General features: G+C 35.8%; 2 protein-coding genes and 1 non-coding gene across 3 annotated transcripts in view; 1 reads left to right on the forward strand and 2 right to left on the reverse strand.

Annotated features, from left to right (window-relative positions):
- Positions 1 to 9,264: 9,264 nt before the first annotated feature.
- LOC121265245 (TOM1-like protein 6) lies at positions 9,265 to 15,755 on the forward strand. The gene is given in 10 exon segments (XM_041168794.1): positions 9,265 to 9,745; positions 10,502 to 10,580; positions 10,679 to 10,777; positions 12,282 to 12,395; positions 12,961 to 13,124; positions 13,259 to 13,340; positions 13,421 to 13,506; positions 13,699 to 13,974; positions 14,309 to 14,582; positions 14,585 to 15,755. Coding segments are annotated over 10 exon segments (2,223 nt in total). The 5' UTR covers positions 9,265 to 9,602; the 3' UTR covers positions 15,491 to 15,755.
- A 1,305-nt stretch (positions 15,756 to 17,060) lies between these two features.
- Positions 17,061 to 27,064, reverse strand: part of LOC121265244 (regulatory-associated protein of TOR 1-like) — a 36,058-nt gene continuing 26,054 nt past the window's right edge. Inside the window, 4 exon segments of the mRNA XM_041168793.1 lie at positions 17,061 to 17,884; positions 17,887 to 17,968; positions 18,133 to 18,217; positions 20,864 to 20,949. Of these exon segments, the coding sequence (XP_041024727.1) occupies positions 17,631 to 17,884; positions 17,887 to 17,968; positions 18,133 to 18,217; positions 20,864 to 20,949 (507 nt within the window). The 3' untranslated portion in view covers positions 17,061 to 17,630.
- On the reverse strand, positions 19,750 to 19,857 carry LOC121266633. Its single transcript, XR_005940855.1, has one exon. It is a non-coding gene; the product is annotated as a U6 spliceosomal RNA (small nuclear RNA).

Here is a 27,064-nt window from a genome sequence, read left to right on the forward strand (position 1 = left end):
CCACTAAAGGATTTAATGGAGTTGAAAACATTGTGAGTTAATAATTTAGTGAGATGATTTTCTACTATAATGGATCCTTATGGCTACTCAGTCTTATATACCGACCTAAGCCAAACAATATTTCCATGATTTTCTTTATATATCAGAATGGTTGTGCATCCATAATTATTCATATTATATCTTAATCATATATAATTAATGTTTTTGGGGATTACGATTTTATTTTGTGTATCAAGATCTGGTACTAATTCTTGTATTGAGAGAATGATTAGTGATCGTTTGTATTAATTTATACTTTGATGCAAAGTTAATGGTATTTTGTGTAAAACACCCATGTTGTTGCATTCTGCCATGACAAGTTAGAATGCATTTTAAATCCGGATATTAGAAAAAGCTTGGACATAGATGTTAGCTTGTTAGATTGTCATGGATATGGCTTACATTCATTTGAGTCTCATCAAGTTTTTTGCATTCCTCATGATTTGGTGTCTGGTCATCATAGATGAGCCAATTTTGGACTGAATAGGACAGATCACCATTGACAACTTTAGGTTTCATGTTGTAAGTTGTTGGAGTTTGAACGTCATGAGATCAATTGCCTGACAGTACTAACCTGCAACTTTAGGAGGTGATAAATGGCTTTATATGCATTTAATTTAGTCATCTTGTCATGTATATAGCTCATACTTTGGATCTTTTTTTAGTATGCAAAAAGAATATTAGTGTAATCCATAGTGTAAGGTAAAATTGTGAAGCTTGCAAAACTTGGATGTGTATAATACTTTTTCTGTATTCTGTTTTGTGCATTTTTTTCTATTTTCTAAAACACCTTTTCCAGCGAGTAAAATTCGTAGGAAATATTTTTTTCATAGCAGAAACATATTTGTGGCAGCATAAAATAGTCGCAAATAGTCTTTTGCAGTGAAACTTATCCTCTGGAAATACATAATGACGACAATAATTTAAGATCACTGGGAAAAAAAATGAGTTATTTGAGGCAATTAATTCCTTTTTTGTGACGATACATAACGTCGGAAATAACTTTTCTCACCGATTTTAATGGTAAACGGGAATGTCATTTCCGTCGATTTTTTGGGACATTTGTAACAAAATAAAATTGCCGAAAATAATAGTTTTTTGTGACAATTTTTATCTATCGCTGAAATTGATCAAAAGTGGCGCTTAAATTTCATTGAACATGCAGCTAGCTAGCTGCACCAATGCAAGTTATAACATGATCATGATCTGAAATTTCATTTGCATTCAGCCTGATCTGCGAGATTAATTAGCCCTTGCTTTGTGCTACTAATATTACTGGATAAATAAATATAGATAGCAGTCACTGTTTAGGAGCAACCATTTTGCACACATGATGTGGCATCATCTAGACTACACATCTTCCTAAGTCTAATTTACCATCTGACTGAGAGAGAGACAATGAGAGAGAAGCGGAGATGAGAGAGAGAGATCGAGAATGAGAGAGAGAGAGAGAGAGCCGATGAGAGAGAGAGCTACTGATGAGAGAGAGAGTCAGAGATGAGAGAGAGACCGAGATGAGAGAGAGAGAATCGGAGATGAGAGAGAACCGAGATGAGGGAGAGAGAACTGAGATGAGGGAGAGCATGAGGGATGAGAGAGAGTCAAGGAGAGAGAAAGATTTGGAGAGAGAGAGAGAGGGGTAGCATCTCATCTATGTGTTTTGCAGGGAAAAAAAAATAAAAATAAATAGATCACATGCATCTACGTAGTGTGTACATTGTGTATACCATTATAATAGATGCTATATAGAATGACTCTTACTGGATATATGTGTGCGCTAGCATGTTAATTTGCATAGTATATAATATATTGAAAAACCTAGCTAGCTAGGTAGCAGTACTAAAAATCTTTGTAGGCCGGGCAAAATTAGCTGTTAATTCATATATAACTTCAGTATTGTACGTATTCTCGTTCTCTTGATCTGCGTACCGCGGATCGGCCCTCCATATATACGCGGTACGTACGTAGCTGTTTTTCATGCAACTACGATGTCGTACGTACGTTAATTAAATTAGGCGTTCGTGTACGTGATCAAGACGTACATATATAAATACCACACTACATTAACGTACGTACGACACCCTATTTTGAACCGACAAGGTTTTCTTGAAGATGGGCAAAAACAAATTAGAGCGTCTATGGATTTGTGATCTTATCCAAATTTTTATCTTTGAAGGTCCACATGACAGAAGGTAATTCGACCGACAAAATGTAGGAATTAGTACCAGCAATTAACTTTTCCTTCTAAGTGAAGGGAAGTAAAAAGAAAAGAGTACTTACAAGTGGTATATTATTATTGGAGATATAAACATTCTTCAATATGAGTAATGTTAGAGAGAAGTTATTATAGTAATATATATTTTACATTCATTATATGGCTGATTTTAATTAATTATTCTCAACACTCATTTGAGAAGATGTGTAATTTAAATGATGTCACATCATGTATATAAAATAGATACTCTCAATAATGATTTCTATTTATATTTATTCATTATATATATATATATATATATAGGGCCTAGATCACATGATATATGAATTCTACTTTAATCTCATGACCCTAAGCTAGTCTAAAGTTTGGATATTTAATAAAAACTTTAAGGCCGAGTTTGAATAGCAAGAGCCTCCTATCTCATATCATAATCTCATTTTATCTTATTTTAATATCTAAATATTATAAATATAAATAATTTTCAATTTTTTTATTTAATCATTACCTAATCATTATAACTTCTTCAAACTTTCAAATAAAATATAAAAAATATTTCAATTTTTTCAAATCTCAAAATAAAAATAATATTAAAAATTTATATTATAACTATCTTTTAATTTTATAATATTTTTATTCAATGCTTTCTCTCTCATTTTTCAAAACCTTATAAAACATCTCAATTCAAATTATTTCATTAATGTTTACAAATAATTTTATTACTATTTAAATCTCATCTCATTATCTAAACCAGGCCTAAAAGATTCAAATCCAGAAGTGAGAAAAAGTCACGCAAGCCAAATCTCATTGGATGCTAAACCTTTCAATTATTTGGTTGAAAACTTATGAAAAGTGAGTGGTTATCCTCTTTCATGAGTGAGTTAATAGTAACTTAATAATAATTAGTTATCCATTAACACACACATATATATAGGTTGACAAAGTGAACACATCATTATAAACTACAATCATTATAAATTCCAATAACATGAAATAATCTTCCGAAGCTTTTCGAAGATTGAGAACTCGCTTTAGATCGAATCATGTACGTACTAAAGCAAAAGTGGGGGTGAAATTTGTGGCCACTTTCAATGGGCTGCTTTGCCAATTGCCATTATATTAATTTTGACATACCAGCAATACCAAACCAAAAAAGCAGGCCTGAGGGCCCATCTTTACTAGGCTCGCAATATCCTGGGCCTCAATGTAGGGCCAACAAGTCTGGAAACTTTCGTCGTGACACGTACTCATGATTAGCGTGTAAAATGACAGCCTAATTAATGCATTTATATGGCAATTAAGGTTGTATGCTAGTCGAGTCTCAATGAGTAGTGGGTTGTTAAGTCTATTCATATAATTTGTATTCGCGTACGAGTCAAAATTTAGGCATCGTTTATGTTTAAAATTCACCTCATCTCATTATTATAATTTTTTTAAATTTAACACACGAAATATAATAAACAATTCAACTTTTTTAAATCTCAAAATAATTTTTCTAAATTCTCACACAAAATATAATAAATAATTCAACTTATATTCTATTATTCACAAATCATCTCAACTCATCTCTAAATTTAAACCACTCTCTATTTTAAGTGAGGTCGAGTTTATTTGTGAATTATTAAATTATGGCAAAATAAACTACTTCGAGTATATCTTCTAACTTTATTCATAAAATCTAATAGTTTAGATCACTCATATTGGATTATCTAAATACTAATAAAGTAAAAAAATATGACCCGGTTTTTATTAAATTAGTTGCATTGGACTAGCCAAATGCCTTCAAGTAAGACTATGAGCTATAGTAAATCTATTACGAAAATCATATTTGGAGAGTCACTGTTCACCAACAAAAAACATATTTCATTGAAAAATAATCTAGAAAAGTGATCCAATTTTCAGTGCAAACCCAGGAGTTTGATATTCTCCATTGTTTTACATTTAGTATCTGTAATCAACTTTTTACTTATTGATTAGTTGAGGTCGGATTTTAAGTTTTCTTGTGTTTGTTATTTGATATATACATATATATTTTTTAATTTGACCACATAATCGATTAAATTAATGTTCAATTTTATCATTATTAAGTATTAGTATCAGGGTTGGTAAAATGTGTTTGTTAGATAATTAGATTGGAAAAAAATAGTTGTCAAACAATAATTTAATTATAAATTAAATTATTAATTAACATATAATTAGTATAATTATAAAATTAGAAAAATAAATTTATAATAATATTTTATTATTATTTTGACTAATAGATGAATAATTCAATGTAACGTTATATCTTGAATGACAAAGGCAAAAGGCAAATCATATAGTTTTAGCTAGGTAAATTTTAGTTTTAGTTTTGGCTAGACTATTACTAATGCTCTAATTATATTTACATATATTAATTACTAACTCCATACGGACCATTAAACAACACCTATAATATTCAAAATATAATTTTCGTTAGCTTTTTAAATATTTAATATATTCTATAAATATGAATTCATTTGGATTTGTATAGGCTTATATATATATATTAATCGAAAATCGAGATTTCTACAAATTGAATCGATTATTTATCCATAAATTTAATAAATGAATCGAACCAAATTTGAATTTAGCCTAATCGATTACCAGCTGTTGCTTGTCAAGGTAATTATATTTATTTACAACTGTCAACCATAATGACAAACATTTCATATCAATGGCAAGGTGACAAAGCCGTATCCCGCTATGAACAATACCTTGCCATAGGGTCACATCCTTCAGAGTGGCACCCACATCTGAACCATTTATAAAAGGTGGCTCAGATTGAAGCACCCTTGGTAGCTTTTGGCAACCATGAAAATCCCCAAACCAAACTGGGCGCCTAAATTATACTCTAACCACAGCCGAGTGGCACAGATCAACCTCTTGTGAGATGACTAGAAAAGTTTGCGCCTACCATGGAGGCCAGATTAATCTCTTGCTGATTTGGTGGCTTCTGGACCACCAAGAGGTCGCTAGGCTAGCCATCCCATGATTGCAACTTATACCATGAGGTGGCTTTTGCTAGCTCTTAACAAAAATTTAAAGGAATATTATTTTGGAGATGGATATCCGATTTCACTTGGATAGTGGCTCGAATCGTAACCCTCTAACTTTGGTCTGAACACGGCCGAAATTTGAAATCTGGTTTCGAGCCCGGGTATATCCGGATATACGGACCAGAGCCCGGCCGGTGACCATGCACCCTTGTTGATGGGTTTTGAGTCTTTGGATCCTTGAAAGCAATTTATAATTGTTTTCAGACATGCCCTAATTAGACAGTTGTACTTCATCGTGTCGGATATGGTGTGTATATATATATATATATATATATATATATATATATATATGTATCTGCATGGCCCGCAAGGTAACGGGCGAAGCTTCACCCATTAACTGGGCATGCAGGGTGAGTACTGGACTGATTTCTTTTTTAACATTAATGGGTGGGGGAAGGTTGTAGGAAGAATCTTCCCGTTTATACCATCATTAATAACAACTTAAGATATTTATCATCAAATTAATATTTGAACCCTCGTATATACCTTAATACCTTGTTCATTTTTTTTCTTCCTTCATTTTTTGCGCTTCCCTCCTCTTCTCATTTCCCTTTTGATGATAAAGTACTATTGATCTAGTTTTTTGTTGTGAATAACGATACAAGAAAAATAAAATAAAATAAAAAATCAATCACACGATATAAAGATTTATGTAATTTGACAATGTACGTGTTTATATTCAATGAGTTGCAAATGATTTTATTATCTTAAAAAATGACAAAATACATTTTTTTAGACGACCAAACTATTCATAATAAACAAACACACACACATATATATATATAGGGATGTATGACAGAAATCTTAATTTCATAATTATTGGGTTATTTGCTCAAGCGACATGTTGAGCGAGTCTTGATCGAACTTTCTGTTAGGCTCACTCAAACGAATGTCGAGCGAAGTTTTTGTGTCTGATGATTTTCGAGTCATAAACATGATAAAAAATTTAACGAATAATTTTCAAGTCAAGACATCAAATCGGACTGCCACAAGAATAAACGAAACTCCACAAACCCAACATTTTATTCTTCTTCTTCCCTCACTCTTTGGCTCTTTTATTCTGCTTCTTCTTTCTTCATGATTTTTTCTTCTTTCTTCGTGCTGTAGGCACGTAGTTATAAGAGTACTAAGGTTAGGTTAGGGTTTTTGTTTCTAGATCATTTGGACAAATTTGAGATTTTTTTTTTCTTTTTTTTCTTTTTACGCAAAACCATAAAAAACTTTGTTCTTCATATCTTATTAATTTATTCATTTCTTCTTTTGTTTCTTTGTTCCTCTTCTTCTTCTGTTTTTTTTTTTTTTTGGATGGCAAGAAGCCATCGGTTAACGAAAAATATTAATTCATGTAAATTATAATTATTCGGAAACTAGAGATTCCTAGCTTTATGAAAATTAGTATTTTTAAAGATATGTTAGTTATTCAAATAATCTCTAAACTTTCTTCAAAATTAAAGATGGTAGTGTAAAGTGGAGCACTAGCATTGGTTTTTCTATATGCATATTCAAAATCACATTTTTTAAAATTTGATTTTTTATATCAAGAAAAACCTCCACATTAAATTATGTATTTTTGAACCAAATAATAAAAAAATATTATTATTTTTAATTTTTTTTCTTAAAATTATTATTTTTTATATATTTTACAATTAGCACCATGTGCTCAAAAATGCAAATGTCATTTATCTAAATATTACCAATTTCATATATCAAAATAACTAATTTTATCAATGAATATTAATATATACTAAAAATTGCTTTGTATTATTAACTTAATACAAATTTCATATATCAAAATCATCTCAATACAAATTTTATAAAGTTGATTTTAATAGGTAGGAGAGAAAAAATATTAAAAATAATATTTAGAGAGTAAATAGTACTTAGTAAAAATTTAGAGATGTATAAGTTAATGTAGATAAATTTAAAGATATATTATGTAAATATAAAAATAAAAACAAAAATAAAAAAGTCAGTGCTACATAGCAGCCAAAAAAAAAAAAAAAAAACAAAGAGTGAGAATGTATATTGGGCTGCAAAGGCCATAACCCATCAATCTCAAAAAGTGGTGAAAGTCTATTCTTGTAATCAATAATCCTAAATGGCTTTTGCTTTTGCAGTAATGGGGGCAGTGAGTGCGTTTCCAATTCCCTTGAACACAACCTGTTGGGTTATAACACGTGACAGATATGGTACACGTGGCAGAAATCTAGTGGATTCAGTTCTCTCTTGAGTCTGGACCCCAAGCTGGACCAATTTCAGAACATATTCCATCATAGTGCAGCAGGTTCTTTCATGAGTGTGATAAGGGAAGAATTGTTGACCAGCATATGCTTTATAATTCATGACCTTTGAATGTTCCTCATTCCTGCATATATATATATATATATATATATATACACACACACACACGAGAGTCGAAAATCTTGAAAACCAAACTAATTAATTATTGAAAAATAATAAATCTACTATTAATCTACAACCAATATCTCATATTATTATTGTACTTAAAATGAATAATACATATGTAAAATTAAAATTAGTTTTTAATAAATTGTCAATTGATTTAAAATAAATTATAAAAGTACTGAATAGTGACATCCTTTATTTTTTTCACTTCTAACCAAAACAGACAACTCTAATAAAGATTGATGGAAACTCAAAAGAAAAATAAAATTATTATTATTATTATTTTTGTGAGACATTTTGAGGGAAAAAAATACCTATTATTTGTTTATACTGATATCCTATTTTATTGCTTGATCGAATTGATGTTTTAATATAGTCACATAGATAATATATTAAATATTTATATAGAATCACAAAATTATATACAAATAGCATTTAATGATGCATCAATCTTCTTTTAAAATCAGACCATCCAATTTAATAAGTAAGAAAATCCTCGTGGGTATAAAATATGAGAAATCATATTTACAATTTTAAAATATACAACTCCCGCACATATTTTTTTTTTTTAAATTTTGAGATTCACATAAAAAAATTATTTTTTTAGTAGTGGACCTTATTTTTTTTATAAAAAATATGTCAGACTTGCACACTATAAAATTATATCTAACATTACTCATAAAATATTAATCATAATTTTCTTCTTTAATTTTACCTTTTTTCAAAAAAAAAAAAAAAAAAATACAACAGCATGGATATTGGAGGACAAATCATAGTCATTACTTCAATGGGGGGATTAATAAAACTGTAGTGGTCAAAAGGTTCGTTATAACTTATTTCCAACAACTGGTGCTGGTTCCATCTCTTTCCATTGTACAGTGCTGGACAGACTTAATAGAACAATTTCAATGTCTATCCTACCAAATAGTAATCAGCACTGTTCTTATAATTTATATATATATATATATATATTTGTTTTCTTCTCATTGGATAAGACAAATTGATTAGATATACCATTAATTAATAACTTCCTATGCTTAATCAGGCTTACAAAGCATGAGTTCCCATTACAAATTATTTTTAATGGGAAAAAATATCTTAATAATATTTCCAATAAATAAAATATATAGGATATATATGAATCATCATCCCAAGTCCAAGACAAATAATTTACGTGTTTTATTGTATTTTTTTTTTTTTTATCTCTAAAAAATTAAAAAAATATTATATTTATTTCCCACTATTGACTTTTTATTTAATTTATGGAGCCTATCCATTCCATTATCGATATATTCTATTTTATTTCAATAATTAATAAAATAAATAGCCAAAAAAGTCTTAAGAAAAGTACCCATTTCCGACTTTGGCCACCCTCTCCTGACAGCGAGAAGTTAGACACTCGCTCTTCTAATGAACAACGGATTCAACCAAATGTCTCCCATGTGATGAAAAAATGACACGCGCTAAAACGAGAGTGAGCTTGAGACTCACAAAGAGGCAATATACTAAAACTGGGAATGCAGTATTGGAACAAGGAAGAAAGTTAAAAGCTTGAAAGAGAGGAAACTGAAGAAAAGAAGGCAGAAAGAACAAATTTTGATCCTTTTTGGTTTTTGTTTTTTTATTGAATTTTGAGCGGTGAGAGCGAGAAAGGACTTATTGAAAAATAATCAAATTAGTTGTCGTTGGTTCTTTCTCTCTAGGGTTTCTTAATTTCTCAACCATGACGGTGTATTTTCCAGGAAGATGAGGCGTTTGTTCTCCGCGAAGTAGTTGTTCCTTTGAATTTTCTCGGGAGAAGGATTTCTGTTGATGCCATAGCAGAAAAAAGTCCGTAGAGAGAATAGAGATACAGAGAGGGAAGGAGGATGGCTTTATCTTTGTCTCTGTCTTCGTCTTCGTCTTCTGCTTCGGCGACAGTAGCAGTGGACAAGGCGACGAGCGATCTTCTGATGACTCCTGATTGGACTATAAACATCGACATATGCGATTCCGTCAATTCCCATCAGTGGTAATATCAGAACGCCCTCTAATTTCTCTTTTCTTTATCTTTTGTTTTGGAAGCTCTTTGCTTTTTTCTTTTTTAGAATCTGTGTGGGTTGACTTTGACGTTGTTCCATTCTAGGGTTTCTGTTTGACCGAAAATTTCGTTATTTTGGATGTATCTTTGTGTTCTTATGCCCAAAATTCCCCATATTCCTGTTTATGTATCTCCTCGTATTTCAACTTTTCATATGTTGTATGCTAATAGTTTCTTGTTTTGTTTTACCTTGCCTTTTGGATTAAATATTTCCAAATTCAAAGTTAACACGGGAAACTTTCTATTGTGTATTTGATGGAAATTGCAGTCTCGTGATTACTGTTTTTTCTATTATTGTTTTTTGGGTTTCCTTTACTGACTCGGTTCAAATATTCTTTTTTTTTTTTTTTTTTTATAAGTAATCGGTTCAAATATTCAGAGGATGTGATTGTGGTAGACGGGAAATGATTTCTGTGGTAACTTTTTTTTGGAGTTATAGAAGTATCAGTTTTTGGGATGAAAAAGTTCTTCTTTGTTGATAATTATTTTCCTTTGGAGAAAGCTGTCTTTTCTTTTTTTTTTTTAATTATCAAGCCGAGTCATATAAACTATGTGGAGGTTTTGGGAATTTTAGTGTTAGTTCCTAAAAAAGAAGAGCTATTTGTAAAGTTTTTAGTATCTTTTTGTTTGGAATAGTGAAATAAAAGCTCAACTGGTTTATTGATGGGTATATGTTTAACATCTCAGGCAGGCGAAAGATGTTGTGAAAGCTGTGAAGAAAAGGTTGCAGCATAAGAACCCGAAAGTTCAATTCCTGTCTCTGACGGTACCTCTTTGAACCTTTTTCTTGTACCGGACGTATTTTCTAATAGATTGGAAAGCAAGTATATTAATGGATTAATTGTTTGAAATATAATTGTGTAGCTCTTGGAAACAATGGTGAAGAACTGCGGTGACTATGTCCATTTTCAAATTGCTGAGAAGAAAATACTGGAGGAGATGATCAAAATTGTTAGAAAGAAGGTAAGTGTTGTAATTGTTTTTGTTCAGTTAGTATTTCAATTTGAAACACTTGGTATTTCTATTTTGAATGCTTGAAAAGTAGTTTCAGTTTCTCTTTCCTATTGTATAAAAGCTCTTTGCTAGCTTGCTTTTTTTTTTTTCTTCAATATGCAATAAATAGGTGAAGCTTATTGGGCGTATGTATTCATTTTGGTTTAGGTGAGTGCCTGTGCAGACTGCAAACTTTGTTGCATACATGTTAACTGTTTGGACAGAACTTTTTGAAAGAAACCTAGATATGCTTTTATGGATACTTGTTTATTTGGTAACATGCTGGAGCAATTCTAGTAAACTGATAGGATCAGATTGTTAATATGGATTGGGTGGCTTGTTTTGCTAACAAAAAAAAGTGGGAGCAGCTTGTTCAGTAAAGTCATGAAGGGCTAGTTTCACGAGTTGCATGTATAATGGCTTAACTCTGGGCTATTGGATGGAACATTTCTTAAATATTTAATTTATTCAAAAAATTTTTGGTGGTTGCTTTTGAAAAGCATACTGATTTTAGAAGTCCTGCTTTATTTATTTTACTTATTTTTTTTTCAATTTAGGTGGTTTAATTATATGAGTGACCCATACCGTGTTGAACCCCTGGCCTAAATGAATAATTCTATTTTGAAGGCCTTTACACCACACACCATCCACGTGGCATAATTATGCGATGTGGATGGTGCGTGGTGTAAATGCCTTCAAATAGCACTACTCGGCCTAAATATAATATTTTTTTGATAGGTAATCAAGAAGTTTTATTCATAAGAAGAGAAGGCATAGCCCAAGTACATAGGAGGTATACATGAAAAGTACCTAACTAGGGTGTACAACCAAAAATAGAAAATCATGGACATTTAGTCCATTAAAATCAATGACCCTTGCCCACAAGAACAATTTTTTAAAAAAGAGAACTTTAGGTTGCGTTTGGATGTTGAAGTGAGTTGAGATGATAAAATATTGTTAGAATATTATTTTTTAATATTATTATTATTTTGAGATTTGAAAAAGTTGAATTGTTTATTATATTTTGTGTTGGAATTTGAAAAAGTTATAATGATGAGTTGAGAGGTGTTTAGTATCCAAACGCACCCTTAATCTCATCCATTGTCCTCGAAGCCCATGGATAGCAGTGTCTCCCATGTCCTCATTAAAATTGAGGTAAACTTAAGTCAACTAATTGTGAATTTCGAGTTTGATGAGATGCATATTATTATTAAGGTCCCTTAAACCATTTATTTAGATGCATTAGTTGCCAAAAGCATTATTTTTACCAATCAGAAAAAAGCTCGTCCCCCCCCCCCCCCCCCCCCCCCCCCAGGGGCGGTTCTTGTCCTTATTTAATTCTTATGCTCCATTGGGTAGTTTTTTTTTCTGTCAACTGATTCTGCTTCACCTTAGAAGAGATGGATGACCATTGCCCTTGTCGTAAACACCATCACCATTATAATTTGGGTACATATATTGGTGGACTTTTCAGGCAGATATGCAAGTGAGAGAAAAAATCCTTGTATTGGTAAACTCATGGCAAGAGGCTTTTGGGGGGCCTGGAGGAAAACATCCTCAGTACTACATGGCATACGAGGAACTAAGGGTAAGCATGTAGATACCTGGACTCAATTGTTTATGCTTGATGATTCTTTCCAACCTGGCTTAATATTTATAGCTGTATGTCCCTTACCTATAAAATAAAATAAAATAATTATAGCTGTATGTTAAATGTATCTATCGAGTTGAGTTATTTCATGCTATTACAACAATTGATGGTAGGCTTTTTTGATACAGAATGCAACAAGAGTCAATTGGGTCCTTTTTATTAAGAGCTTTTTTTTATAAGCTATAAGGGTTTATTTAGTCACTTGTAGTACCAGTTTCATTTTATGTTTACTTAATTTTTCAAGAGTTGAAAGTAAATTTTTGTGATTCAATACTGTTTCTCTCGCTGTCCCTCTCTTTACGTGGCATTCTTCTTCCTTGTTTATTCCCTGCCTTTTTTTTTTCTCTCTCCAAAAGTTCTCTCAGTTGTTATGAGCCTTGACTTCCCTCTTTTGCATCTATCCCTTTCTGATAAAAAGCTGTTTGCATGCTTATTCATGAAAAACAGAATTATTTGTATGTAGTAACATATAATTTACAGTTTTGGGTTATATGAATGGCAGCGTTCTGGGATCGAATTTCCCAAGAATTCTTTAGATGCAGCTCCAATTTTTACACCACCGGTAACCCATCCAACCCTGGGACACAATCGAGCAGGATATGGAATGCCTAGCAATTCCTCAAGGAGGCTTGATGAAACAATGGCAACGGAAATGGAAAGTTTGAGGTGAGGTTGACTTTGGTCCACACACCCTGCTGGTCCCTTATTGCTGCTCTTTCCACTTCCTTCTGTTGGTGCTCATTCTGGGAATCTGGGGTTTGGTTTCTAGTCCTGCTGATGCATTTCCATTTTCATGTTAGCTTGTCAGATTTGGATTCTATGCGGAATGTTATGGAGCTTTTAAGCGACATGCTACAAGCTGTGAACCCAAGTGACCGTGCTGTATGTGAAATGGTTGGCTTATTTAAAAGCATAAGTGGGGTTATTGGATTATTGCATGATATTTCTGCTTGTGTTTATAGGCTATAAAAGATGAAGTTATAGTTGATCTTGTCACCCGTTGTCGCTCCAACCAGAAAAAGCTGATGCAGATGTTAACTACAACTGCGTTAGTTCTCTCCTCCCTTATTGGTGTATTACTTGGTTTCTGCATATCACTTATTTATGTGACTGAAGGCATGAGTCACTGTAGTGTATGCTATCAAATGCGTAAGCCTTGAATGTATGTGCATCATATGCATATGCATGTATACTCTGGCTTGTGTGGAATTCTCACATTGTCGTCTTGCTTCTGTGGCAGAGATGAGGAACTTCTTGGTCAGGGTCTTGAATTAAATGACAGTCTACAAAGTTCGCTTGCAAGACATGATGCTATAGCTTCTGGGTCCCCCCTGCCAACTTTAATTGCAAATTCCAGTCCCAAACCCTCTGAAGCATCTGCCTCCAACCCTAAACCGAGTGTAGAAGTAAGCTCTAGCTCAAGACCTAATGCTATAAAACCAGTTCCTGCTATAAAGGGGGCCCCAATTGATGAAGAGGAGGAAGAGGAAGATGAATTTGCACAGCTTGCTCGAAGGTTGCTCTTAACTCCCCATTTTTCCCAACTGCTATTTACTAATTTTCATTGGAATGAGACTCTTTATGTTGGTGCTTGGAGCTTTTGCACATTTGTTTTCGATCACCCAAGTGAATGAGTAGGCAAGAACTATGCCTCAATCAGATTACCATGATTTTTAACTCATATAGGAAGTCACTGAGTAGAAGTTTGTGTACACATTGGTTTCCTTGCATTTAGCATTGTGTATTATCAAAATTTGAAGCCTATAATTACATGCATGTTAGTCTGTACTAACAAATACTGGATTTGGCCTAGTATGTTCATAATTTGTCATCTTGTTCTATCAATGCAGGCATTCTAAAACTCAGCCCATGCATTTTCAAAGCGCTGGAACCACTGAAAGTCTGTCATCGAATACCAGCCTTTCAACATCTATACCTGCAGCCTCAACCTCTGCCCCATGTAATGCATTAGCACTGCCTGATCCACCTGCACAAATTAGGACTACTAAAGAACAAGACATGATAGATCTTTTGAGTATTACCTTGTCGACGGTGCCAGCTTCCCCGCATACTCCTCACACTCCATCAGTCTCTAACGAAAACAAGAATCAGATACCTATTTCCCCAGCGCTCAAGGTTATCCCCATGCTTCCCAAACGTATCCTGGGAACCAAGGGAAATTGCCCTATAATAGTTATGTTGTTCCGTGGGCCCAACCACAACCACAACCTCAAAGCTTTCAACAGGTTCAGCCTCAGCCTCAACCTCAACCTCAAAGCTTTCAACAAGTTCAACCTCAGCCTCAATCTCAAGGCTTTCAACAAGTTCAACCTCAGCCTCAACCTCATCCTCAAAGCTTTCAACAAGTTCAACCTCAGCCTCAACCTCAACCTCAACCTCATCCTCAAAGCTTTCAACAAGTTCAACCTCAGCCTCAACCTCAACCTCAAAGCTTTCAACAAGTTCAACCTCAACCTCAACCTCAAAGCTTTCAACAAGTTCAACCTCAACCTCAGCCACAAAGCTTTCAACCACCTCAACCTCAACCTCAAACTCAAAGCTTTCAAAACGTTCAACCTCAACCCCAGCCACAACTAAAACCCCCATCCCAGACACAGTTGCAACCTCAATATCAGTATCCTTCTGGCTATCCTCCTCCGCCCTGGGCTCCAACCCCTGGTTATTCCAACAACCAGAATCATGTGTCTGCAACCAATATGTTTTTGACCCCACAAGCCAATACGGCTGCGTCACATGCACCCATACAAGGGACTAGACCCTTGCAGCATTATAGCTCTTTTCCCTCAAGAGGAATCAATGGGTCTTCTATTCATGGAGATCCATGGGCGAGTGCAGGACCTAAGATCCCTGCCTCTGCTCCTGCCCCTGCCCCTACAACAGGACCAAAGCCCTTTGTTCCCTCGTACAGATTGTTTGAAGATCTTAATGTTTTTGGCAATGTAACCAGTGGCAGCACGTCATCTACCCTGTCAGGAAGTTCTGGCCAGAGTATGGTTGGTGGGAGAAAGTGAAATGCTAATGGTACAGCTTGCTGAAGAGGATATATACCCCTGCAAATATCGTATATGCCAGCATCGGTGTCTTCTTTGAGTTCAAAATGTATTGTAAGTTCTTCAGATACACGCATAAGTTTATGATTCTCTTTGATGGTCGCTATTGGTGTGTAGCTTGAGACTGATAGTTCACAGAAGTTGTAAAATTCATTCAGAGTCGTTGCTATGTATTTGGTTATCGTGGCTTTGCCCCCCACATAATGAACGTTTCTTAGATAAGCTTTCCATAGGTCTTTCCATATGTAGTTATATTCTTTTTATTTTCTATATCTATTACTGCTATGTCTAAATTCTATCCCCGCCTACATTCATTTATACTGGCTTCCCTGCTGGTACTCTACTTTGCCAATGTTGCATGTGGCTAACTTAGAAAATCTTTTTGATCGGAAAACAAAATTTTATTGATCAATAGAGAGACAAAAATGCCCAAGTATACGGGACATATACATGAGCAAGTTTATGTCTAGTTTAGAGATACAAGGAAATCATGCAAAGGCCTGCCATGAAAATCAATTACCATGAAAATCAATTACAATCGACTAAGGTAAGGCTAACTTAGAAAATCTGTATTGCAGTCTTGTCTCTCTACAGCTTCCGGTTCTTTTTCAGTAGAAACGAGCATATACAATTAGACAAACCGTGAATATGCAGGGTAATATCAGATGACTACATGTATAATAGCATCAACGAAAATCGAGGATTTTTATTTTGATGGGTAAAGAAAAAATCGAGGAAGTTCATGCAACTAAGATAATGCACTCTTTTCCACGATCAAAAGGGAAGATAGAAATCAAGATTTGTGACGTTTATGATGGTTGTTATCGTTCTTTGAATGCAAACAACAGTCTTGATTTGAAAATAAAAATATATAAAGCGGCATACTTGCCAAATTTTTCAAGACGTGCATGTATAATTTAGCTTTCCGGATTTAAGCACTGCATCAAGTTGATATAGAAAGGATAAAACAATTGAAAAACGATCATCCTGCCTTGCTTGTATATGACATGAGGCTCTTAAAAATATGGACCAACGGAGAAAACGAACAACTCAAAATAACGCTTTTTTTATTCAGTTAAAACTAATATATTGGTCACACGAACTTCAAGTCTTCGAGTATATATAGTTTCCTCGGGAGCGGTTGGCAAAGGTCTTTCGTAACAGATCTGTGTGCATATTCTGAGAGAATTACTGAATACTTTATAACTACTCCCAAAAACTCTTAAGATGCAAACGCTGATATCTAAGCGCACAGAATAAAAAATAAATGAAAAAAATCCAGAGGATGAGGGTTTGCTACGAGGGTGTAGCTCGAGGATGGGTTCCGAGAAGGTCAAATCCTCCTCTTGTTTTTCATAGATTTTTTTAACTCAAAACATTTAAAAAAAAAATTCAAAACATCATTAAAATACACATCCTTAATTACCAAGTAAAAAAAAAAAAAAAAATGTTGGGACCCATGTCGGGACCCAACTCTCGGTAGCTCTCATCATTTTCCAATAGCAAAAAACCCAAGAAATGGGACACGAGCTCAAAACAATCCAATAAATTAATTACAAGTTAAATGATCGTTAGATAAAGAACCAAAGTGGCCACTGGCCATCATAAAGTCAATGAGAATGGGTGAGTTGAAAGCCCCAGCGTTTCAGGAGTCAAAACCACCCACAGCACTATCCATCCGGAACACAGAATTATGACACAGAAAAGGACGCTGCATTTACAAATTTAAAGACGGAAGAAACAATAAACACACCAAAATGGGGAACACGCGGGTACATATATATATAAAGGAGAAACTATTTACACGCATTTACCTATGTAAGATTATTTGCCAAAGCCCCCAACAAGAATGTAGCATTTTCTTCCCCAAAGCCGCGACCTCTACACCGGGGGCTAACAAATGTATGACACCATTGGTAGAAAGCACCCTACCAATATTCCAAGATACATTGACAGCGATGAGAAACTAGTGCGGCGGGGATGTGTGGCATGTGATAGGACAAATGCAACAGAATCTGCAGCCGTGACTCCAATGGAAGTCATGCACTTATGTTCCTCTGATCAGAAGACTACGAAACAGACATCAAGAAACAATTCGCATTCATCTTGGTTGAGCGTTGTCATCAGCATAGATTGTGACACAACCATCTACAGCACCAGCAGCAAGCAATACTTGGTAGGGATGAAACGTAAGGCAACTCACAGAACTAATCTTCTGGCCCATGAATGTATGCAGGTTTCGAATGCTGCCTAGTGGTTTTCCCTCAAGGCTAAAGACTTTGATAAGCTGTTTGGCTGAACCACTGGCAATAACTGGGGCATGTCTATGAACAGCTAGAGCTGTAAGAGAGCCCTATGAGCATTGATTGTGAGGTAAGGATCCCTGCGGCTTCTGATATCAAGGAATTGAATGTAACCAGCTTGAGATGCGCTGACAATCTGAAAGAAGATTTGCGGTTAAGCACACTTCACCTTCCCACAAGTGTCAAAATTAAAACCATAAAGATGAACTAGGGTTTCTAAGTTGAATACAATAAAAAACGTGAAGCAACCTAAGCCAGTTGTGGCCTATAGGCATGTAACATAACAAGTGCTCTATTTACCTTTGCTGGATCAAGTCCAGGTTGAAAGCCAATCCCCACAACTCGTTCGACTTTTTGTGAGTGCGGCCGTGTTTCACAGACAAGCCTAAGAATTAGAAGACACGACAAGTTAAGGCACCGAGGGCATTTTGCAGATGTCAAACATGGAAACAATATCAGGAACAGATAATATGCAAAGCAAAATCCTGTGTATTTGGGCTTTTTGCCTAGATTGCTATTAATAAAAATTTTCTCCTTAAAAAAATGGAAAACAATCTTTTTTTTTTTTTTTCTTTTTTCTTTTTTTTTTTTTTTTGGGGGGGGGGGGGGGGGGGGCTAATAGTCAACTTTAACATCAAGCAATAGTGACACCATGACCTCCAACTCATATGTTCAATATGTCAATGTCACCATGATCTTTCAGATACACACGATAAATTAAATTTCCACAAATTGACAAATGCATTGACCTACACTTAAAATCTGCATTTCGAACAATATATGGATAGAAGTTTTTAGAAGTCACATGTACATTGCCCTCACACATGGAAATATTAAAAACTAAAAAAAAATAAAAAATTACAGGAAAATAATATAGCATCATGCTTGCAAGTTTTCTTTTTGTATTGGGTAGTGGTTGAACATGTTGGTCAATAGGAAATGAATCTTCTAAGGCTGAAAATGGCTTACACTTCTAAGGAGTTGTAAGCCATTTTCCTGAACCAATATAGAAATATTATGATGGGAAGAAAATCTAAATAAATGTAGAGCTAAATACGGAAGAAATTGTGGAAAAAATACAATGGAAGTAAATTGAATTCCTAACACAAAAATGGAGACAAAATTCAATAAGTAGCTATTTTGCGTTAAAAAAAAGGATGATGATTTGTGACATAACGGACGGTTGGAAGAATATAATGTTCGCCGAAGGAAGATTTTTAATGGATCGGCAGTGGTGCATACAAATAATTTTTGGGCCAGCCAAATGCCTGATATTTTCCACATCATTTTCTCGGACCACCAATTAATGGAAAATAATTGTTTTGCCTGAATATTTTGACTTTTCCCCCATTTTACACTGAAACATCGGCAACCTATGTTAAAATTTTGTACAACTAAACACATTGAGCCATCTAATTTTACAATGTTTAAACAGCAACAATGTTTTAGGAAAATGTAGGACATCTAAAATCTGGTATTTGGTGTGTGGGCTAGGTAATCATCAGTATAAAAGATGGTCAAAACAGCTAATCATGCAACTATAGGATATGAAACAAATCTGAGCGGGAACTCTTGTGGTCCTACACCATGACAACTGCCATCGCTAACAAAATTTTGAAACAATTGGAAACTCAGGACAGACTTTACTGCCACCACAACTGTAACGCCCCAATGGAAGGCCCAAACCACATGGCCTATACTCCAAAAGGACTAGTCAATGATATAATTGGAGCTCCACTAGAACCTTATAAAGAGCAAGAACTTCTCCTTCCCAAGCAATGTGGGATCCCATACACCACCTACCCTTATCCATATCATATGGAGTATCACAATCTACCCCCCTTAAATTCCCGACGTCCTCGTCGGGCCTGTCCATTGTAGGTGGCACGGCTCAAGTCCCACATTTCTGATTTGGATAGACTCTGATACCATTTCTCGATTTGTGCGTGTCATCCTTGCGTAGGGGCCATGCTAATCTTCTCTGTATCATTCCAATTTTATCGGATGTCCCCAAATGATATGGATAAGGGTAGGTGGTGTATGGGATCCCACATTGCTTGGGAAGGAGAAGTTCTTGCTCTTTATAAGGTTCTAGTGGAGCTCCAATTGTATCATTGACTAGTCCTTTTGGAGTATAGGCCATGTGGTGCAGCGGAAGCATGGTGGGCCCAGAACCCACAGGTCGCAGGATCGAAACTTGGCTCTGATACCATTTGTAACGCCCCAATGGAAGGCCCAAACCACATGGCCTATACTCCAAAAGGACTAGTCAATGATACAATTGGAGCTCCACTAGAACCTTATAAAGAGCAAGAACTTCTCCTTCCCAAGCAATGTGGGATCCCATACACCACCTACCCTTATCCATATCATATGGGGTATCACAACAACAGTGGAGAAATAACCTAGATCTTGTCTCACAATAGATGAAAATTTCCAAATTGCACGCATTTTAAAGGGGAAAAAATAACCTAGATCTTGTCTCACAATAGATGAAAATTTCCAAATTGCACGCATTTTAAAGGGGAAAAATAAACCTAATGAGATTATGAGCTTCGTGAAATGCCTGAGATCAAGTGAAGGACATGGGTGTGAAGTAATTACAATGACATGTACCGCCCAAGTGTATTTTAAGAAGACTGTTATGCTTGTTTCGTTTCATTAAAATGTAAATCTCTTTGCAAACTTTCAGATATTGTGTTAAAGTAATTGACACAATAAAAGAATAATTTTAGTAGGATACCAATTACGAAAAAATTAGTATGTTTGGGTGCCTATGTCTGATGTGTTGGCGCTAATAGGTGTGTCACATGCTTATCAGAAATAAAAATGTCACTTTTTCTTCCCAAATTTTGCACTTCTTCCAAAAATGGAAAAAAAAACATCAGTGCAAAACTTCATCCCAAAATGCTAGGAAAATTACCATGTTGCTTATTAGTTTTACCCTGAACAGTGGAAAGTATGCCCAATAGCACAATGCCACAGCTAACTACTACGTAAATATTTTCAATGAGCCAGAGCGAAAGCTTACATTTCAGGCGTCCGAACATCGTAGAGTCTGACAGAACCATCCACGAAACCAGCTGCAAATTGACCCCCGTGAACTTGGGAAGCAACCTAAACACATGGCATGCATTTAAAATTAAAAAATATAAAATCATAAAAGTTCACATGTTTACGACAACATAAAGTGGCAAAATATGAAAATGAAAGGGAAACTGTCCGTTCCCCCCCCCCCCCCCCCCCCCCCCCCCAAAAAAAAAAAAAAACCCGGGAAAAAAAATATTCACTCTATTTTCCATGACACCTACAAACTACCAATTTGAAACATTCATGTCAATTTGCACCCACTATTCAAATTCTAGCCACATGACTTGCACATGCCAATTTGTTAACTGTCTGTTTGCTGCGAACTTTGGTAACTGCATTGTTGGTTTGTGGCTCCTCTCAATTATGGTTTGTAGTTCTATTGCTGTGATTTGAGAGTCTGATTTCTTGTCTTCTCGTACAAGGTTAATCCCTTCCTTGGGGTTGATTTGAGGATTATTTCATTTATGATGGACGACGATTTGGCTGAGAAATGGCAGAGATTTTATGTGTCAGAGGTTGAGAAGTCTGACGTTCTTTTACAAGATTCTTCACTGGACTCTATAGCGAATTATACAGATTATTGCCTCATTTTCAGTTTATTCAAGCGCAAATTCTACGAGGATGCTTTTAAGTCCGTGATGCATACTGACTGGAAACCAGTTAAAGGTGTAAAATTCTTTGACTTGGGTGACAATTTATTCTTGGCTCAATTTACTGAACGGGGTGATAAGGAGAAGGTTTTTCTCTGTAGTCCATGGTCGTTTGATAAGCAGTTAGTGCTTTTAACATATTATGTTGGTGATTTACAACCATCACGGATTACACTGAACTTTGCATCCTTTTGGATTAGATTGTACAATTTGCCATTAAAGGGGATGAATATTGATACAGTACGTAGCATTGGAGAGAGGATTGGTATTGTGGAAGATATTGACTTGTCAGAGCAATTCCCTGGTTGGGGAGTGTTCTTGAGGGTGCGAGTACGTCTTGATATTCGGAAACCATTGCCCCGTGTTAAGAGACTTTGCATGGAGAAAGGAGACGTGATTTGGGTTTGTTTGAAATATGAACGACTTCCTAATTTCTGTTATTGTTGTGGGAAACTGGGGCATTCTGATCGAGATTGTGATTTGTGGGTGAATAAGAGGACGTTGTTCGAAAAGGAAGGTTTTCCCTATGGAGCATGGATGTGTGTGGAAGGTAGAAATAATTTATCTCATTGGCGTAAAACTGTTTCAGGGGAGGAGTCACGTTCAGTTCCTAAGATGCCATCAGTGTTGGTGATGTTGATCTATTGCAGAAGAATATTGCTGAAGGGCCTAAAGTCATGGAGTCAACTGGACGAGGTTTGACGCTGATGTTGAAGGAAGATGCAGTTATGGCTGAGGGTAACTGTTCGGAAAGGTTGAAGATGACTGATGGGGGCTTTTTTCATTGTGGATCTAGTGATATGGGCCTTAATGGGATTGGATCTATTACTAAATCTGATGCTGCTATTGAGCCATTGGGGTATTCAAGTTTGCTGGAACTTAATACTAAAGATGAAGCTGATATGAAGACATTAGGGGCGTCAGGTTTGATTGGGCCATCTGAAGGCCCACATACTCTTATTCGGCCATATGTTATGAAGGAGCAGGCTTTGGGTTCTAAGCTGTTGGCTGGACTATCTGAAGGCTCACTTCCAGTCATTAGACCACAAAACACAATCAGTATGGTACCCAAGCCTAGGGCTTCGTTGCGAAGAGGAAGGGAAAGGCACGATGGGAGGGCAGCAGTGGATCTCCTGCGAATTCAGGTATGTGCTCAACCATATTGCCTCATAAACGTAATGTTGATTCTAGGTTTAAAGATGGAAAATCAAATACTTGCGATCTCAAGAGGATTAAATCCTTGGTTGTGGACTGTGGGGGAAAGTTCTGAGGAATCGGCAGAGGCTGAAGTTCAGCCCTGCCGACAACCATGAAGATACTCAGTTGGAACTCCCGTGGGCTTGGGAACCAACGGGGAGTTTGTGTCCTTCATGAATTGGTCCGAAGGGAAGATCCCAATTTGGTTTTCATTATGGAGACCAAATCTATTGCATGTTCAATGGAATGTTTACAATTTTCATTGGGTTTTTCTGGTGTGTTGACAGTGGATTGTCCAGGAATGTTTACAATTTTCATTGGGTTTTTCTGGTGTGTTGACAGTGGATTGTGCTGGACATAGTGGAGGGTTGGTGTTATTCTGGAAGGGGGATATGGATTTGACTCTGTTATCTTACTCTAAGCATCATTTTGATGCTTGGGTAATGAAATGGGATACGGGATCAAAAAGTAGAATTACTGCAGTGTATGGTCACCCTGATGTTAGTCAAAGAAGCTCAGTGTGGAATTTAATGAAGATGCTGTCGGGTTGGGCTCATGGTCCTTGGTTGTGTTTCGCTGACTTCAATGAGATCATTGCTAATTCTGAAAAAAGAGGGGGCAGGGTACATATGGGAAGTCAGATGCGTGGTTAAAAGAGGGGGCAGGGTACATATGGGAAGTCAGATGCGTGGTTTTCGGGATGCAATAGATTTTTGCGGGCTGAAAGGGATCGATTCTGAGGGTCCTTTGTTTATTTGGTCAAATTTCCAGGAGGGCGATGCACTGATTGAAGAACGTTTAGATCGTTTTCTTGCTACTCCAGATTGGCTTTCTATGTTCCCGCATGCTACAGTAGATAATTTTATTACATCGCATTCTGATCACCATTGCTTGATATTAAACACTGTTGGCTCTTTGGAAAGTACTCGAAGAGGGCGAAGACCATTTAGATTTGAGGCAATGTGGGTTGGAAGTAAGGGGTATGCAGAAACTATTGCTAGTGCATGGCAGGAGGTTAATAGTGTAGATGCTGTCAATGGTTTGCGTAATGCCATTTCATCATGTCGACGGGATTTGAAAGTGTGGAATGCTGTTCAGTTTGGTGAGATTAAGACTCAGTTGAAAAATAAAAGATTGGAGTTATCTCGTGCTACTTGTGGTTCTCCATCAGGTTCTTCCATTTCTCTTATCAAGTCATTACGTTATGATATTAACATGTTACTGGAAAGGGAAGAATTAATGTGGAAGCAGAGATCTCGTGTATTATTGTTGGCTTTGGGTGATCAGAATTCAAAACTTTTTCATAGGAAAGCATCACAAATAAAGGCCAGAAATTTTATTAGTAAGTTATGAGATGAGGAGGGTGTTTGGCATGAGGGGCAAGCTATAAAAAATATGTCGTCAAAATTATTTTGAGGTGCTGTTTGCTAGTTCTAATCCTTGTAATATGGCAGCTATTCTTGATGCTATACCATTGAAAGTAACTGATGCTATGAATGAGGAGTTATTGAAGCCATATACTGAAGATGAGGTAAAATTTGCATTATTTCAGATGCAACCTTTGAAAGCTCCGGGACCCGATGGTATGTCTCCTTTGTTTTTCCAGAAATATTGGTCTACAGTGGGGAGTTTGGTGACAATCTGTTTTATTTGGCTTTTGTCATGGGTATGTTCCTGTGGACCTTAATGAGACTTTTGTGGTGCTTATTCCAAAAAAGAAGAAATCTGAAATTATGAAGAATTTTAGGCCTATTAGCTTATGTAATGTGGTCTATAAGATCATTGCTAAAGTCATAGTTAATAGGCTTAAATTTATATTACCACAAGTGGTTTCAGATTGTCAAAGTGCTTTTGTGTTGGTGGCTTATGAATCTGTCCATGCTATTAAAAATAGGAAAAGAGGTCACAGGGGTGTGATGTCAGTGAAACTTGACATGAGTAAGGCCTACGAGAGAGTAGAGTGGTGCTTTTTAGAGCAAGTTATGCTGAAACTTGGATTTCATCATCATTGGGTGGGGTTAGTTTTATCATGTATCAGTTCAGTTTCATACAGGGTTTTGTTGAATGGGGTGCCCACCTCTTCTTTTGTTCCATCCCGTGGTTTGCGACAAGGTGTCCCTTTATCACCTTATTTATTTGTTTTATGCACTGAAGTTTATCATCTCTGCTGAGGTATGCTGAAAGTTGTCGGTTGATTAATGTTGTTAAGGTATGTTCTCAGGCTCCTGCTGTAAGTCATTTATTTTTCGCGGATGATAGCTTATTATTTTGTCAAGCCACTCGTTCTGAAAATGAAGTGTAGAGACAGCTTTTGGCTACTTATGAATCTGTTTTGGGACAACAGCTGAATTTAGATAAGACTGAGTTGCTTATCAGTCCTAATGTGAGAGAGGAAGAGATTAATGCTATAATGTCTATTGGGAATGTTTCTTCTCTACAGCATCATTCTCGGCATTTGGGTCTTCCCTCATTTGTTGGGAGGTCTAAAAGTTCTACTTTTCAAGATCTGAAGGAAAGGGTGTGGGATAAACTTCAGGGGTGGAAGGAACAACTACTTCCTCAAGCTGGAAGGGAGATATTGATCAAAGCAGTTGTCCAAGCCTTACCAATCTATACAATGAGCTGTTTTTTGTATCCAAAGCGAGTATGTGGGGAGATAGAAGCACTGTTTGCTCGATTTTGGTGGGGTCAAAAAAATTCAGAACACAAGATGCATTAGATGAGTTGGAAGCAAATGTGTGTTTCTAAGTTTCGAGGAGGGATGGGTTTTAAAAATCTGAAATTGTTTAATTTGGCGTTACTTGCTAAACAAGGGTGGAGGTTGTTAACAGAACCTTAATCTTTGTTATCTCGGGTCTTTAAAGCCAAGTATTTTCCTAATGAGGATTTTCTGCATGCACGTTTATCTCGTAAGCCATCATATGTTTGGAGGAGCATTTTTGCTTCTAAGGAGATTTTGTGTTCTGGTTGTATTTGGAGAATTGGGAAGGGTGATAAAGTTCATATAATGCAAGATCGGTAGCTTCCTGTTGATTGTCAGTTACAATCTCTGACTCCTCAACATTTTATTCAATTTTCTTCAACTGCTGATTGTTTATTACTGCAGAATTTATCTTTGTGGAATAGGGAGTTGGTGCTTTCCATTTTTCCTCCACATATGGCTACTACTATTTGTTCTCTTCCTTTGCTATCCAGACAGGTGGATGATAGAGTAGTATGACTGTGCAATAAGAATGGTTATTACTTTGTGAAGTCACGTTATCATACAGCTTTGCAATTGTTTTCTCCAACTGATGTAGCTGAAAGCTCTCATGCAGATGATTCTAAGTGGTTTTGGAGAAATTTCTGGAATTTAAAGTTGCCTAATAAAATCAAGAATTTTGGATGGAGGGCGTGCAAAGATAGCCTCCCTACAAGACATAATTTGTTGAGGAGAGGGATTATTCCATCAGCTTTATGTGATCATTGTAAGTTGTTTGATGAAGATGGTTTTCACTCTCTTTGTGGCTGTCCAGTAGTACAAGAGGCTTGGACAGTCCGTTGTCCACAGATTCTTGCTTATTTACGGCAGGTTGGGAGTTTTTCCGAGTTGGTATGGGTATTGCTGAAATCTGATCCTAAGTTAGTTCCTATGTTCCTTACCATTTCATGGGGTGTTTGGAAATATAGGAATCTTAAGATGTTCCAGAATTCTGATTGTTGTCTTTTAGAGTTAATTGATAACTGTATTGGGTATGTTGAGAGTTATCTTCATGTGAATAATCATCAAGTGGTGGTGTATAAAGAAAATTTGCTTCCTTGAAAAGCTCCTCCTCAAGGTAAGGTGAAGCTTAATTTAATGGTGCCTTGTTTCATTCTTCTGTGTCAGCTGGTATTGGTGTTATTCTACGAGATGATCATGGAGCTGTTTTGATGGCTGCAAGCCGTAAAGAGTATGGTATTTTTGAAGATGACAATATAGAAGCTTTAGCAACTTTGAGGGGTTTACAGTTAATATTGCATATGGGTGTGTCTCATCTGATTTTGGAAGGAGATTCATTCACTATTGTTGAAGCTATTCGTTCAAGAGACATTAACCCATCTAACCAGGGGCCTGTGATAGCTGAAATTCAAAGTCTTCTTCCTTGTTTTAACTCATATGATGTACTTCACATTGGTCGACAAGGGAATGAAGCTGCTCAAAGCTGCTCATCTTCTTGCTAGACATGCTTATTTTATTGATGATACGTTACAATGGTCGTATTCATGTCCAGAATTTATTCATTCTAGAGTCTCTATAGATGCAGCCATGTAAT

The sequence above is a fragment of the Juglans microcarpa x Juglans regia genome, chromosome 5D (genome assembly GCF_004785595.1).
Source record: "Juglans microcarpa x Juglans regia isolate MS1-56 chromosome 5D, Jm3101_v1.0, whole genome shotgun sequence".
Taxonomy (NCBI): Eukaryota; Viridiplantae; Streptophyta; class Magnoliopsida; order Fagales; family Juglandaceae; genus Juglans; species Juglans microcarpa x Juglans regia.